This window comes from Anoplopoma fimbria, chromosome 16 (genome assembly GCF_027596085.1).
Source record: "Anoplopoma fimbria isolate UVic2021 breed Golden Eagle Sablefish chromosome 16, Afim_UVic_2022, whole genome shotgun sequence".
Lineage (NCBI taxonomy): Eukaryota > Metazoa > Chordata > Actinopteri > Perciformes > Anoplopomatidae > Anoplopoma > Anoplopoma fimbria.
Window position 1 is genome coordinate 8,419,115 of NC_072464.1, and position 13,254 is coordinate 8,432,368.

Genomic DNA, 13,254 nt, shown 5'->3' on the forward strand with positions numbered 1-13,254 from the left:
AAGACATCTATTAGAAATAGTGAGTACATACTAAACGTCTTTTAAAACTAAGCACTGTTATCCATTGTGTTTAAGATGTAATAACATATTCATGCTTAACTACAGGGAAGTGATGGAGTGAACATAATTGAAGCAGACAGTAAACCATCATTTTGTTGATTTATTTGCCAACTCATCACATGAATGCACATGGAATTCATACACAAAGTTATCTTGATTTTTCAAAATCTGTTTTCTACAAATACAAAAAGAATAAAGAGCTTTTTCCTGACAAGAAATACTGAAAAATCTGTAGGACGTTTGCAAAGGAAAAAATTGTCCAAGTGCATATATTTTCAGCAGTCATTCTACATCTTCGCTGCCGCTTCCAGCCTCAGGTTCTGTGACGTCAGCTTCAGCATCTTTTACAGGCTCCTGGGGGTCTGACGGTTCAGGCTGAGTCTCCTCCATCGGTTCCTCAACTGGCTCTGGTTGAGTTGATTGTGTCTCCTCTGCGTTTGTCAACTCCTCCTGAAGAGAACCAAAATTCAGCTTACAGCCCAAAACGTTTTACATCAAATCATGGAAAGTAAAAAACATAACTTTTATGATACACTTAAATTCACTGATCATTTGGGGCAGGATAGAGTAGTGATTTGTTGATTAAGGTCCATGTAAATCAAATAATCTTGTTACTTTTAAGGCTAAAATGCTTTGAACCATATGTATTTATATTATTATCATCTGCACCCTCATCATAAATTAATGCATGTGAGAAAACTTACCAGTGGATACACTGGTTAAAATTGGTCCCGTTTGTGTCTCTACGAGGAAATGTAGGCTTTCAGATGTTTAATTGCCACTGAGCCATACACATTTAACATGCAAATACAGATGGATAGGTCCAATTGTTCTACTTCATAAAATTTGAAATATTGTGAAAAGAAGAAAAGAAAATGACAAGTCTATTGTCACTTGCCTGGGAACCAGAATCAGCAGTTTCCTCTTGCATCACTGGAGCAGGCTCTTCTTGCTCCATTGGTTCTTCCTCATCTTTCATGACAGCTGGGGGCTGCTGCTCTGGCGTCTCTGGCCTTTCCAGTGTCACAGTAGGAGCCTCTTCTTCAACTGGGGCAGGAGCCGGTTCCATCTGTGTGATAATAGAAAGGTTATGATAACAACTTGGTGAATAATGAAGGGATAGTTAGATTTTTTTCAAAAATATCTACATAGACACATTAGGTAAGAATTGTCTGAACAGATAACACTAAATGACCATCGAGGTTGAAAAGACAAGATTAACATTTCTATTGTACTAAATAACTGAGGGACGCTAACAATTTATGGCAGGAAAAAGTATGCAGGCCTTATGAAGTATGTTTATATCCTCATCAGTTACCTCTTTCTCCACGACAGGCTCTACAGGTTTTGGTTCTGGCTTTTTATGTGCTTCCAGGACCAACATAATGGAGGCAGGTATGTGAGCTTGCTGTTGCACCGGAGAAAAGGGAGAAATTGTTATATGAAGAAACCCAAAGAGAAGTAGTATTTCTTTTCACGATTTATTTGCAAATTAGGTTCAGTGTTTGAGTGGAAACAGCTCTTACCTGATGAGGTGTGAAGGAAAGGACATGCTGCAGAAGAGGATCTCTCATCTCTGGGCAGCGTTCAAACACACTTGTCAGCTGTGCGGGCGGCAGCTGTAGCAGCACGCTGTATGACTGAGGCTTTGTCCTCTGGCAGCACTTCACAAATCCCTCCCACACCTTGGGATACTTCCACACCTACAGGAAATAAAAACCACCAATGTTATGTACATATCTGACAAGTTAATAGAGGGAATAGGAAAAGATAAAAAAATATTTAAGGGACATCAATGACTGAAGAAATCATGAATATTTGGCTGGAGTTTGGTGCTGACCTGCTTGACGATGAGGCGGGACAGGATGTTCATGACAAAACCTCCCAGTCGCGGATACATGGTGAGGGACTGGATGACGGTACGCATGAGCAGGATGGGGAGGGGACTCTGCTCCATCAGCTGTTGCATCACCACCGCCAATACCTCCGACGTGTACACATTTTTCTCCCCAAAGCACAGGTTGGTGGCTGTTTGTACAGACACAGAATATTTTCATTGCCAGCTGTCATACAATGCAACAGAAACTGATCGATTAACCACTGAAAAAGGTAATCGGGCTCGGCCAAGCATAATTTAATTTATATTACAGGCCTCAACCCATTATACAGTTGCACGATCATACTGCCTGCAATTTTGGTTCAAGTAATGAGTGCATCACACATCAAAAATTATTAAAAAAAAGCCTATACCAAAGTCCCTTTAATGGCTAACCTGAATAAATTTTAATTATTTGGTCATAGTGTAAACGTAGAGCAAAATTAATTCGATGTAAAAGTGATAAACCATGGCCTAAATTGCCAAGATAAGAGTAACAACAGCTTGAAGCACCAACTTCTGTTCAGAGACACTGATAAAACTGTTTAACAAACTAAATAAAACATAGCTTGAGTGTTTAATCAGTAAACAGAACACTGACCTTTTATGATGGACTTCATATCACATTTGGTTGAATCTATGTTGTGTAAGGCAATCAGCAGGTCTCCAGGGGTTAGAGGGGACACAGATGAACTTCCCTCACCTGCAAGATAACACACAACAGTGAGAATACATCTATGTTATAAAATATATTAAAACAACTTGCTAGAATAAAAAATGTAGGGAAAACGAACACTCGATTTACAGCACTGAGGAAGTGTTTCAACTGTTGCACAACCAAAACAGGAAGAGGATAGCACTTTTGTTTTCCCAGGTAGCCATCAGTAGCTAACCCTAGTTAGCAAAGAGCATCAATGTAAATTCTTTACAGAGATTGGGATTGGACGAAAAAGGTGTCCTGTGCAGTGTTGCCAACTCTTTTTTTTATAAAAAGTAGCTCAGCAGTTGTGGCGGGGGAGAGATGGTGCAAGAGGAGAGGGAAAGACCCTAGAAGAGCTGTGGACTGAAATTTCTCCTAGCGTTGGGAATGATTAAAAAACGAACATATTTAAATACATTTCTTGCTTTTTTTCTCGATGGTCTGAATAACTCGCTAAATTTGTCACTAGTAATAGCGCTCTTATTGTCTTTACGACTGCAGTGGGAAAAGTTGTCTATTGTCACTTTAAAACAAGTATAAGCCGATGATAAAATGTTTAAATGGTTGAGCAGCGTTCTTAAATTAAAAAGAAGAGTTAGGAAGAAAGGCAGCACGACATCCACCAATGAAAGACATAAATGACTCTTACTGTGCTGAGTTCCCAGGAGACGGTTGAACACCTCCTTCACTACAATCGGGTTGAGTTTGATCAGCTTGGGGAGAGCCTGGATGACTTCATTCTATATGAGAAAAAAAATGACCAAAATGGTAAGTGATAGAATTCATTATGATTATCATGCAGTGGCAAGATAACCAGGATGCACTGATGTCATTTACAGTTTCATTTTACAAACTGTGAGACATTCATACTTTTTGAATGTGTTGATTATGATGTCTGCAATGTGTTAAACATCACATTACATTATAAAAGCCAGATCAGTTTAATAGACTATTGGGATGAGTTGCAGAACCTTACCTTTTCAAGGCCATTAATGACTGGAATTAGGAAACGGACATCTGGCACTCGTTTGTGGTAAAGGTCTCGTACTCTCTCCACCAGCTCTGGAGATGGAGGCACTGAAAGGAGGAAAGGAAGACTTGTTTTACACATCAAAACTCCAATGTCCCATGTAAGGCTGAATTTTATTTGATTTTATTTACCTTTATCTGTCAATATGTGCAGACAGCGGGTAACTAAAGTCTCTGCCCCTTTAGGACAGTTTTCAACCAGGAGCAGCAGCTCAGGAGAGTTCATCCCCATTCCACGGATCTATAACCAGGGTGAAAACTTGTCAATACCATTGCTTGATTTAAGTCAATTTTGGAGCAATTTTGTTTGTGGGATGTCTTAACTTTTTCAGAACAAAACCAGTTCCTACAAATCATGAACCTGCAGTTTCTTTACATCGCAGGTTTGAGACTACAGGTGTATTTTCTCAACTTCATTTTGTTGTCTTTGGTTTGAAAGACAGTAAGGATGTTGGACTGTGTACCATTGCTCTAGTTTACCTTCTCAAGTTCAAACAAGTTAAAAACACATGAAGAAATAGATAAACATATGGTCCAATAGTCCGGCCTTTGCACCCTTAGTTAACTTTGCCGTGCTAGTCTCTCCAGGTATGCATAACTGCTAGCTATCAGATGACCTTCTCCTTACACCTAAAGAACCAATCAATCATCATCATTAGATGTCTTACTTTGTTTTATCCAGCTGTTTGGTGAGAGTTGCTCTGATCACAAATATTGATGAACAGAGTTGACTGTCCCACTTTTATAACAGCAAGTATTTTCAAACTGAGTTCTTTAAGAAGTCAAAAAGGAGCATCTCTCTGAAGACACATGTATGAAGGAGTGAGTACATGCTAACAGTGAAAAGTGACTTACAGGCTGCTCTATTGCCCGAAGCACGCTGCGCTTGATGTCGGCGATGGCCTCGGTGTAGACTGATGCCAGCTCGTGGACCAGTCGGTGGTTTAGAGGCAGCAGGGACAGGTAGAGGAACAGACATTGCCTCACTGTCTCTTCGGTCCATGGGGAGGCCACCTCTGTCCCAACAAACACACATTGAGGTTACAGCAGTGGACTAAGAAGATGGAAGTTGTGACTTTGTATTTCTTTGTCTGGCAGAGAAAATTTAGGCTGGAAAAGTTTGTGAAAAAAGTTTTCCTTTTCTCCTGCAACACAGTTTCTGGTTGGCAAGATAATATCAGTGGCGTAAGTTAAAGCAGTTCAGGTGCACTGGGGCCAGTGACCGGGCGTTATGACAGCGTAGCTGCAATGCCCTTAAGTACTGTGGGTTTATGATAACCGCACTACAGCTTATCCATGCTATCATAGCAGTTCATAATTTCAAATGAGCTAACTTTTGTCTGTTATGGTTAATTTTGTTAAATAAACAAACCTGTGATTGCTGAAAGTGATCGCATCTATGACACAGAGGACTCACACACCTCATGGACAAAAAATATGTAATGTCTTAGCGCCTCATAGTGGCTTATTCACTTTAATTAATTTCTAACTATTTTTACATCCTTGAGTACAAGGTTCCAGGTGTGTATGTGTAACTGTGTTAATGTGATCAGGGCGTTCCTGAAAAAGCAAACATTGCTCTTGAAAGTTTTCCCAAACCTGTGTCTTTGTCAGCCCCGAAGAGCAGAGATGGAGGGTTGGGATGGACCAGAAGCTGCATGTAGTTCAGTGCAAACTTCTCAATGTAATCCCTGAGATGGTCTTTCTCATACATACGCTTGAGAAAAGCCAAGGCAGTGGTCCGCACCTGAAAATAAAGACATGGTAATTAAATAAATATGACAACCACAGAAGAAACATCAGCTCAGCAAACTGTGAGAGTGTGAGTTACGCATGAATAGGATCTGGACAAGAGATGGTATGACCTTCTCTTTTTCATGTGAGCTGAGATCCAGAAGCACATGCAGATACTGAAACTGCCTGGAGGGCCGTTTGACGATAAGCTCCTTCAGAGTCGTCATGCCCAAATACACCCGAGACTGAAACAAAGGTCACAAAAAAAACAGTTGAGTGGACATAAAGGGAACTAGCTCTAAATTCAAAGCTGTGTCTCTTATTCACGTCACGTACCTCGTCCTCACAGTAGCGTCGGATTACTTCCAGTGCTGATTCTGTTATAATGGGAGCCTCCAGTACCAACTTTGTGAAAAGTCTGGAAGAGATAGGCTCCACAGTTTGAGCAAATGAACAGGAACAAGCCTTGTTTGACCATTTTCAGTCATCTTAGAACACAACCAGCGCACCACTTCAGTCCTTATGAATAAAGGTGCAATGTGTATGATAGGCCGCCACCACACATGCGGATGATATATAAAATAGCAGTGCTTTTTGACCGTTTCTCAGAGTGTCAGCAGTTAGGTCGAACTCTGTGTATTCTGGCCCTGCTGTTAGTTAGTAGTTAGCTTTTCTTTTTTTAATAACTCATGGCTGTAAATGTAGATTTGCAAATGCTGCCCTCTAGGATGTGGCTAAGATTTACACATTGCACTTTTAAATAAGAGCTAGAGAAATAAAAGAAAGCTGCAAACGTGAGACTAATGAGTTTTTAGTCTCACCCGTCCCTCTGCTCGGGTTTCTCCTGCAGGCCCGACAGCAGAGTGTATAGACAGTGGTCGTAGCTGTCCAGCAGCCCGTTTGGCAGGTGGCTGAGGTAAGTGTTGTACTCTTGGTAGAGGAGGGAAAAGGCCAGGTCACTCCTCGTCCTGATGTCATCCAGAATGAATTCCAGCACGTCTTCTTTCATCATCCCTTCAAACTGTGTCACAAGCTTGGAGAGGAGCTTCACTCTGACCTGCCAAACAGATCTGCTGTGGTTATGCTTTGAAACAGGCACTTCTGATGTGCTAAATAAACCTCAAGTGCAACTTAATCCTAATGAAGAAAATGAGGGATTGACCATGTGGTGATTACTTACATGGGACATGCCACTTTGAGCAATCGTCTTCTCGGAATGCAGGATGCGTTTGAGCGCTTTGGAGGTTAACTTTTCGATCTCGGTGTCCGATAACGGCTGGACGACGTCTGACAATCGAAACACCTTTTTCCTCCCACTTGGCCCTGCCATTCTGTAACAAAACAAAATCATGCAGGGTAATGTGTCTGACTTAACCAAAGACGTGGGCTTACAATACTTTTTCTGCCATCTTTGTGTTGGAGCCAGAACTCACTTGGTTTGTCCCGTAGGGAGGATGGGTTCAGGAAGCCTCTTGACTACGACGGGAGCCTCTGGAGGTGGAGTCTTTTCTTTTTCGTAACCTCCCACCACAGAGATGGCTTGTCCAACCATCACAGCTGGGACTTTGCGCTTGATGAACGGGTCTTTGGCCGCAGAGTCCTCGTCGTTGCCTTCGCCCTTCCCTGCATCGTCTTCTCTGGCCTTGCACTGCTCAAGTCCTAAGATGTTATGTTTTTAATTAGAGCCCAGACATTATACAGTAGAATACCAAATTAATAGCAACATCAAGCTGACAGTTACTTTTAAACTGTAAAATTTACTGGAAATCATGAGAAACAATAAAAAAAAAAATACACATTTTAAATTTGAATACATTAAAAGTAAAGGTCATATATGCAGAAATTCTCACCAATAAAACATTAATTAACTGTAGTTTCTGCAATATACTCCATTACTGATGCTGTCAACCTCACACTGACAATGAAACTTCAGGAGTTTACTGAACCCAAATAGCCCTACACATGGTCCTCCTTGTTCAACCACAACTTGTTGTATTTTTCACATTGAGTAGACAGAAACAAGAGTGGTATCAATCTTTTCATCCAACTCTCAGCAAGAAAGTTAAAAAGCGCACTTCCAAAAATATCATCAAACTGAAATGCGAAAAAAACTTAACCGTGCTGGATGACTTTCTCACTAACCTGGACCAATCCCAGCTCCAGTCATCTGCGTGGCCATCAACCTGGCCAGATGTTTAATTTGGGCATCAGTGCCCGCTGACTCAACAGGTGTGTATGTGGCCTGGAAGGATGCCGGCATGACATCAGGCAGATACACCATGCTGATGAGCACCTGAGCAACCAGACAGAGATAAAGGCTGAACTGTCACACAGTCGGTCTTAAAGGAGAGGAAAAAACCCCCCAGAAAAAAAGGCCACTGCTGCTCACCAGGTTGGCTACATTATCAGGGGAGAGCAGAGGGTGCAGGAACTCAGCTGTGAGGTCAATGGCAGACTGTGCTACTGGGACAGCAGCAGGTTTAGGAACCGAGAGCGGGGCTGGCTCCTCCTTGTCCTCGTCATCCTCAATCAGGGCCGGTTCTGAATACAAATGAACAAAAATCAAATATACTCATTTTTACAATCAAGCTGCAGGGGTTTGTGTCCAACACTTTATTTTTTTAAGATTAGATCATGTCCATCAGGCTTGGTTGACTCAATTTAAAGATTTCTTTTTTTTTCTTTTCCATTGACTGTGATTTAGAATGAGTCACCCTGATAGATATAGCACACTGATTCTACAAGTAAACGTTATTCTTCAAGGCAGTAAAGTTCTAAAAAACCACAGAAATGTAATGTTGTATGCAGAACGAGTTAGAGCTACAATATTGTTTGCATTCTCTTTTATTTTTTTCAAGCAACTTCAAAAAATATGTTCCATAAATGTCTTTGCTTCCCAAACCAGTGCAGCAGACACAGTCTTATGATAACCCATATATATTAAATCGATTGTATGTGATTGCTATCCTCTACTCACCCATCTTGACCTTTTTTCCCTCTGTGTATTCTTCATGGCGGGGCCTTTTGCGCTGCTCACGTGGTGCAGGAGTGGAGCGTGTTATTTCACTCTGGGGCATTCCCAGGTCCAGCAGCAGAGTGCTAATCTGACCCTGGAACTCCAGGCTGCAGGGATGCTTGAGGACCGCCACCAAGTGCAGTTTCAGATTCTTTCGCACGCTGCTGACCTGAGACTTGGCCAGAGTGGGAGGCAGGTTTGCTAAAGAGGTTGAAGTATACAGGGGGGAAAAAAAGACAAAAAGCAATTAATATAATATGATGTACAGTCAAATAATGATGTATTTAGCACAAAGATTTACACTACAAAAAACAACAACACTACAGATATTAGTATGAACATCTGCTTGACACACTTGTTTTTAAATGGTGTTGTGGGATTGTGAACATGACACGGTCTGAGAAGCGCTTACCATGCAACGTCTCATATGCCTGCACGACCTCTGACATGAACATTGGCCTCTGACGGGCGATAGTGGCCAGGGAGCCGAGTGTTGTGGTGAGGTTAATGCTGGAAATGGCCGGATGGACCATGAACTTCAGCAGCTTCTCCAGTGCAGTCTTTCCCTCCTCACACAACACATCTGTTGATTCCAACAGCATCAAGATATCAGTTCTAAAAAGGTGAGCTTTAATGGACTGGACTAAAAAGAAAAGAACATGTTAACACATTATGTCCAACATGGAGCAGGATTCTAAATATCCTTACCGTAACGAATGTACGAGTGATCTTTGGGAACTTTGTCCAGGCTGGTGTCACTCTCCTGTCGCTTGGGAACGTCAGAGTCTGACGTCCGCGGTGACAGTGTGATGATTAAGGATTCTGTGAACTTGATGGCGTGAGTGCGAACGCCGTCATTTTCAGAGTCCAGCAAGGCCAGGACATCACCTTTCATCTGTGTGACTAGATCCCAGCATGCCTCCTGCCTCTCTGATACCGCTTTAGAGCGCACCAACCACTGGCCAGGAAGAGACAGAAGTAAAGGGTTTAAAAAGTGACAACAAATAATTGTAGTAGTAACTTGATTTGTTGTATATTCCTATGAAAAAACAGACTAAATCAGATCTAGATTTACTCTTTGGGCTAAATCACAGGAGTCCAAAATCTGTAAGTGAGAATATTTTAAAAATGAGGCATGTATTTACCTGCAGAGAAACTTTGTACAGTTGGGTAAGTGTAAGGATGGCTTTCTTCACCACGTTCACACTATCATCCTTCAGCAACATGTTAAGATTGGCGACCAGTCGGAGGAGAAGTTCATTGTCCCTTTTACTGGAAAAAACATTAAAAAGACAGACTGAGATAACTGCAAAACACTTTCTTTCACACACGTGGAATTTAGAGCCATGAGACTGGAAGACTTGTCCGTCTTATAACTCACCATGCTTCCTCTATGAAGCCAATGACAAATTTTCTCACGTCCATAGACTTGTCAGTCTGAAAGGCGATCAACTCCTACAGGGTGAATAGGCCAATGGAAGAACAATTATGACATAACCTTTTTGTTTACTACCATGTCGTTATAAGTCTACTGCACAATTTGCCATTTTATACTCAACACAGCTTATTCATTCAAATAGCTTAACTTAGGGTCAAACAACAGTTAGATTAGAGAGCTGCATAAAGATGTACTTACATCCAAGAAATTGTCAAGAAGAGAGGGGTCCTTGTTAATGATGAGCTCCTGGACCTGAAAAGGATAAAAGTTCATTGATTCAGTATTGTAATCGATCAACTTTCTGCTTCATAGGGATCCGGGTAGCCTCATATCCCAGCACATGCGTGGGCAGAAAGCAGAGGGAGCACCCAGAACAGGTTGTAGTACATTGCAGTGAAAAAGCCTAGTAATAGTTGGGAAACTTGTATTTAGGGAAAATACAATCATATGCACAGATGTGCAACCAATTTTGCATTAGTCTTGTGTAGCCATAGCTATCTCTACAGCACGGTATCTGGGCTAAAAAAGGTCTGGCTCCACACATTATCATTCTGCTACATGGGTAATTAAAAGAACAATATAGCTTGTTTGTATTTCGTCACAATCATCATGTGGCGGCGCTAAGTGCGGGATGAACCACGGTTACCCGATTTGTCAGAAATATAATACCTCAGAAAGTCCTCAACAAACACACACAAAAAAACAATTCAAGACACAATTATATATAACACACTAATGACAAAAAGAAGAACAGAACAACCAGCAAACAATTAAGTAAACAACAATCTAAATAAGAAGATTATAAACAAATTTGATAAACAGACTACAAACCTGTTTGAGCACTGTCAGCTTTTCATCTGTGGGTATCAGGGCAGCCTGGTTCAGCAGATCCACCACCTGGATCAGCACAAGCAAATTGAATGAACTTTTCCCATTACAGGCATTTATTTTTATACATGAAAATCACAACATAACTACACATTACATGAAAATGGATGTCTGGCTGCACCCTAACCAAAATCATTCTGATTCTAATATTGTGAGCAAGAGCTGCTTTCAATCATTTCTACTTATTATTATTATATTCCTTTATTGACTTCCTTTACTTAACACTAATTGTTGAGATTGCCTATAAAGTGGAAAGAGTTTCAACTTATGTAATCATCTTTAAAAAAAAACCAACCCTTTCCACAGTCTTTCATAGTGGTTAGAATAACCGTGCCACATGTAAATAGAAATCAAGGGACTTTAACTGAGAATAGTGATTTTTTTGAAACACATGTTATTGGTCAATAACCTTAGTTCAACCTAGCAGACCATAGAAACTATATGAGGTTAATCAGCAGCTCCAGACATCGCCTTCATAGAGACTGTAACCTGATTCATTAGCAATGTTGTTCTACATCATTATTGTGAGTATACAGTGTTAATTCACAGGTAATTCACTGTGAAGTTGACCATGACACTTACTGTGATACTAATTTTTACTTTTTGTACAGTTTAGTGCTACAGAAAAAAAATCTGCAAACATGCCAAAGCTTGGTCAGCCAGATAAAAAGCAATGCAGTAAGAATGTGTGTGAACTGATGCCAAGGCCATGAATAGGTTCAGCTCTAAACAATCTCAAGCTAAATCGTTACAGATGGCATTACCCAAGGACTCTGCTGTATCCATAATAATCCCAGATCTAACTTACTAAAGCAGTATTAGGATGCAAACAACTTACCCTTTCACTGGTGGTCATGTCGACGACATTGGGAGTGAGTTGAGTTTCCTCCTCCTCTGAAGCAAACTCCATGATGCTGCTCTGCTTCTTCCTCTATATGGACATCATGGTCTTCAAAATCCTGTGTAGAACTGTAACCTGTGTATCACACAACCGCATTAATAATAATAATAATAAAAAAGTTATTTGACGTTGTTTTAAAGATCACAATAACGTCACGACTGTTAGCGTGCTACACAAAATGATCATACCAATTGACATAATTGTTTGATATTTGCTCGCCATTAAATACTAGAATGCATTGTAGATGCAAGGTGTTAATAACAAGGCCTTATCGCTGAGTGTCACAATCATAAATGCGTCGCTCGTAGCAGCGCGCTAGCCCCGTGCTAACCGTGCTGCTAACGCTGCAAGCTGTTTTACCATCACGACAGATGCTACACTTACTCACCGCTGCACAGACTCTTTACTTCGTCGTAGCAACAGTAATCAAACGTGACCAGTGTGACAGACGTAATCGTATAGTAGCTTTAATATAGACAATAAGTTCAACAACTCTGCTCTATTAGGAAAGCTGCCATGTTTAATTGAAAAAAAAAAACCTTGTTGGTCTTCTTCTACTGTTTGAAAAGCGCAGCATAGAAGCAGCGCCGCCTGCTGGACACATGACGGAGGGTGCAGAAACAATGTGGTCTATTATGATAGTTATGATACCTGGATATGTTTAGTAACGTTATGTTAGAACTACATATGCATTTAAAAGCCATATGCCTATATATGCCATGAGTGGAATCATTTGTTAATTGTGTTGTTTGTTTGTTTGTTTGTTTGTTTGTTTGTTTGTTTGTTTGTTTGTTTGTTTGTTTGTTTGTTTGTTTGTTTGTTTGTTTGTTTGGGAGCCCCTGCCACAGACTCCTGATCAGCACCACTGACAGCGACAAAACTTAAAAGATGGCCTACCCAGTTTAAACATAACACTTAATCCTTTTTATTCTGAAACAGGAGTAAAAAAAATCCAAATATAAAACTTAAAAATGACAATAAATTCAGGACTAGTTTAGAAGGTGCAGCTGTGCTAGATGGCAGTCCAAGTTTAGTTATTTTAGTTTTAGTTTTAGTTTTAGTTATTGTGGATTTTTTATTTTTACTTACTTACTTACTTACTTACTTACTTACTTATTTAAAATACTTGTTTGTTTTTTCTACTATGTACCTTGTTTGCACTATATCTATGCTGCTGTAATCCTGTAAATTTCCCCGCTGTGGGACTAATAAAGGATTATTTTATCTTAAGTCTCTCGATAGTGCAACAGCATTAATAGATTGGAAAGAGAGCTTTCTTGGAAATCTCCTTTTGGTGATTTGAATTGGAAAATGGCATAAAGAATATCAGCCAAATAGTATAACAATAAATAATAAAGTGATTTTTTTTTTTTCTTTAGTATTGTATTCATTATTAAATGAAAATGATTTCATTTGAGATTTTACATAGCAAATATAATTTAAGCATGTTTTGGAAAGAGGATTTGAACTACTTCTATACCAAATCATTAAGGATCCATTGAGAGAGGTACAATAACTGAGTTTAATTATTTACTGAATACAGATTTGGAGAATAGAGTTGTGCTTAGATTTATACATATGATTATTTCTGTTCAGATATGTTATTTGCCCT

The 13,254-nt window shown here is 40.1% G+C and overlaps 1 protein-coding gene across 1 annotated transcript; it reads right to left on the reverse strand.

Annotated features, from left to right (window-relative positions):
- Positions 1-145: 145 nt before the first annotated feature.
- Positions 146-12,190, reverse strand: sympk (symplekin). The gene is made up of 27 exons (XM_054615066.1): positions 12,031-12,190; positions 11,580-11,717; positions 10,685-10,750; positions 10,052-10,105; positions 9,797-9,870; positions 9,561-9,687; positions 9,124-9,373; positions 8,828-8,998; positions 8,377-8,616; positions 7,789-7,940; positions 7,542-7,692; positions 6,833-7,058; positions 6,580-6,730; positions 6,221-6,456; positions 5,736-5,817; positions 5,531-5,644; positions 5,265-5,412; positions 4,521-4,681; positions 3,798-3,906; positions 3,613-3,713; positions 3,286-3,376; positions 2,538-2,639; positions 1,901-2,088; positions 1,587-1,763; positions 1,379-1,468; positions 959-1,129; positions 146-510 (listed from the first exon to the last, which is right to left on the reverse strand). The coding sequence occupies exons 2-27, from the start codon at positions 11,649-11,651 to the stop codon at positions 343-345; spliced, it is 3,672 nt and encodes a 1,223-aa protein (XP_054471041.1). The 5' UTR covers positions 11,652-11,717; positions 12,031-12,190; the 3' UTR covers positions 146-342.
- Positions 12,191-13,254: the final 1,064 nt, after the last annotated feature.

Bases quoted from the DNA above. Each gene is read 5' to 3' on its own strand.
- sympk (XM_054615066.1), bottom strand. From the start codon at position 11,651: ATGGAGTTTGCTTCAGAGGAGGAGGAAACTCAACTCACTCCCAATGTC. The intron at 8,617-8,827 runs GTAAGCGCTTCT...CAACCTCTTTAG, and splicing joins GGCATATGAGACGTTGCATG to CAAACCTGCCTCCCACTCTG. The intron at 2,089-2,537 runs GTCAGTGTTCTG...CTGTACAAACAG, and splicing joins TATGAAGTCCATCATAAAAG to CCACCAACCTGTGCTTTGGG.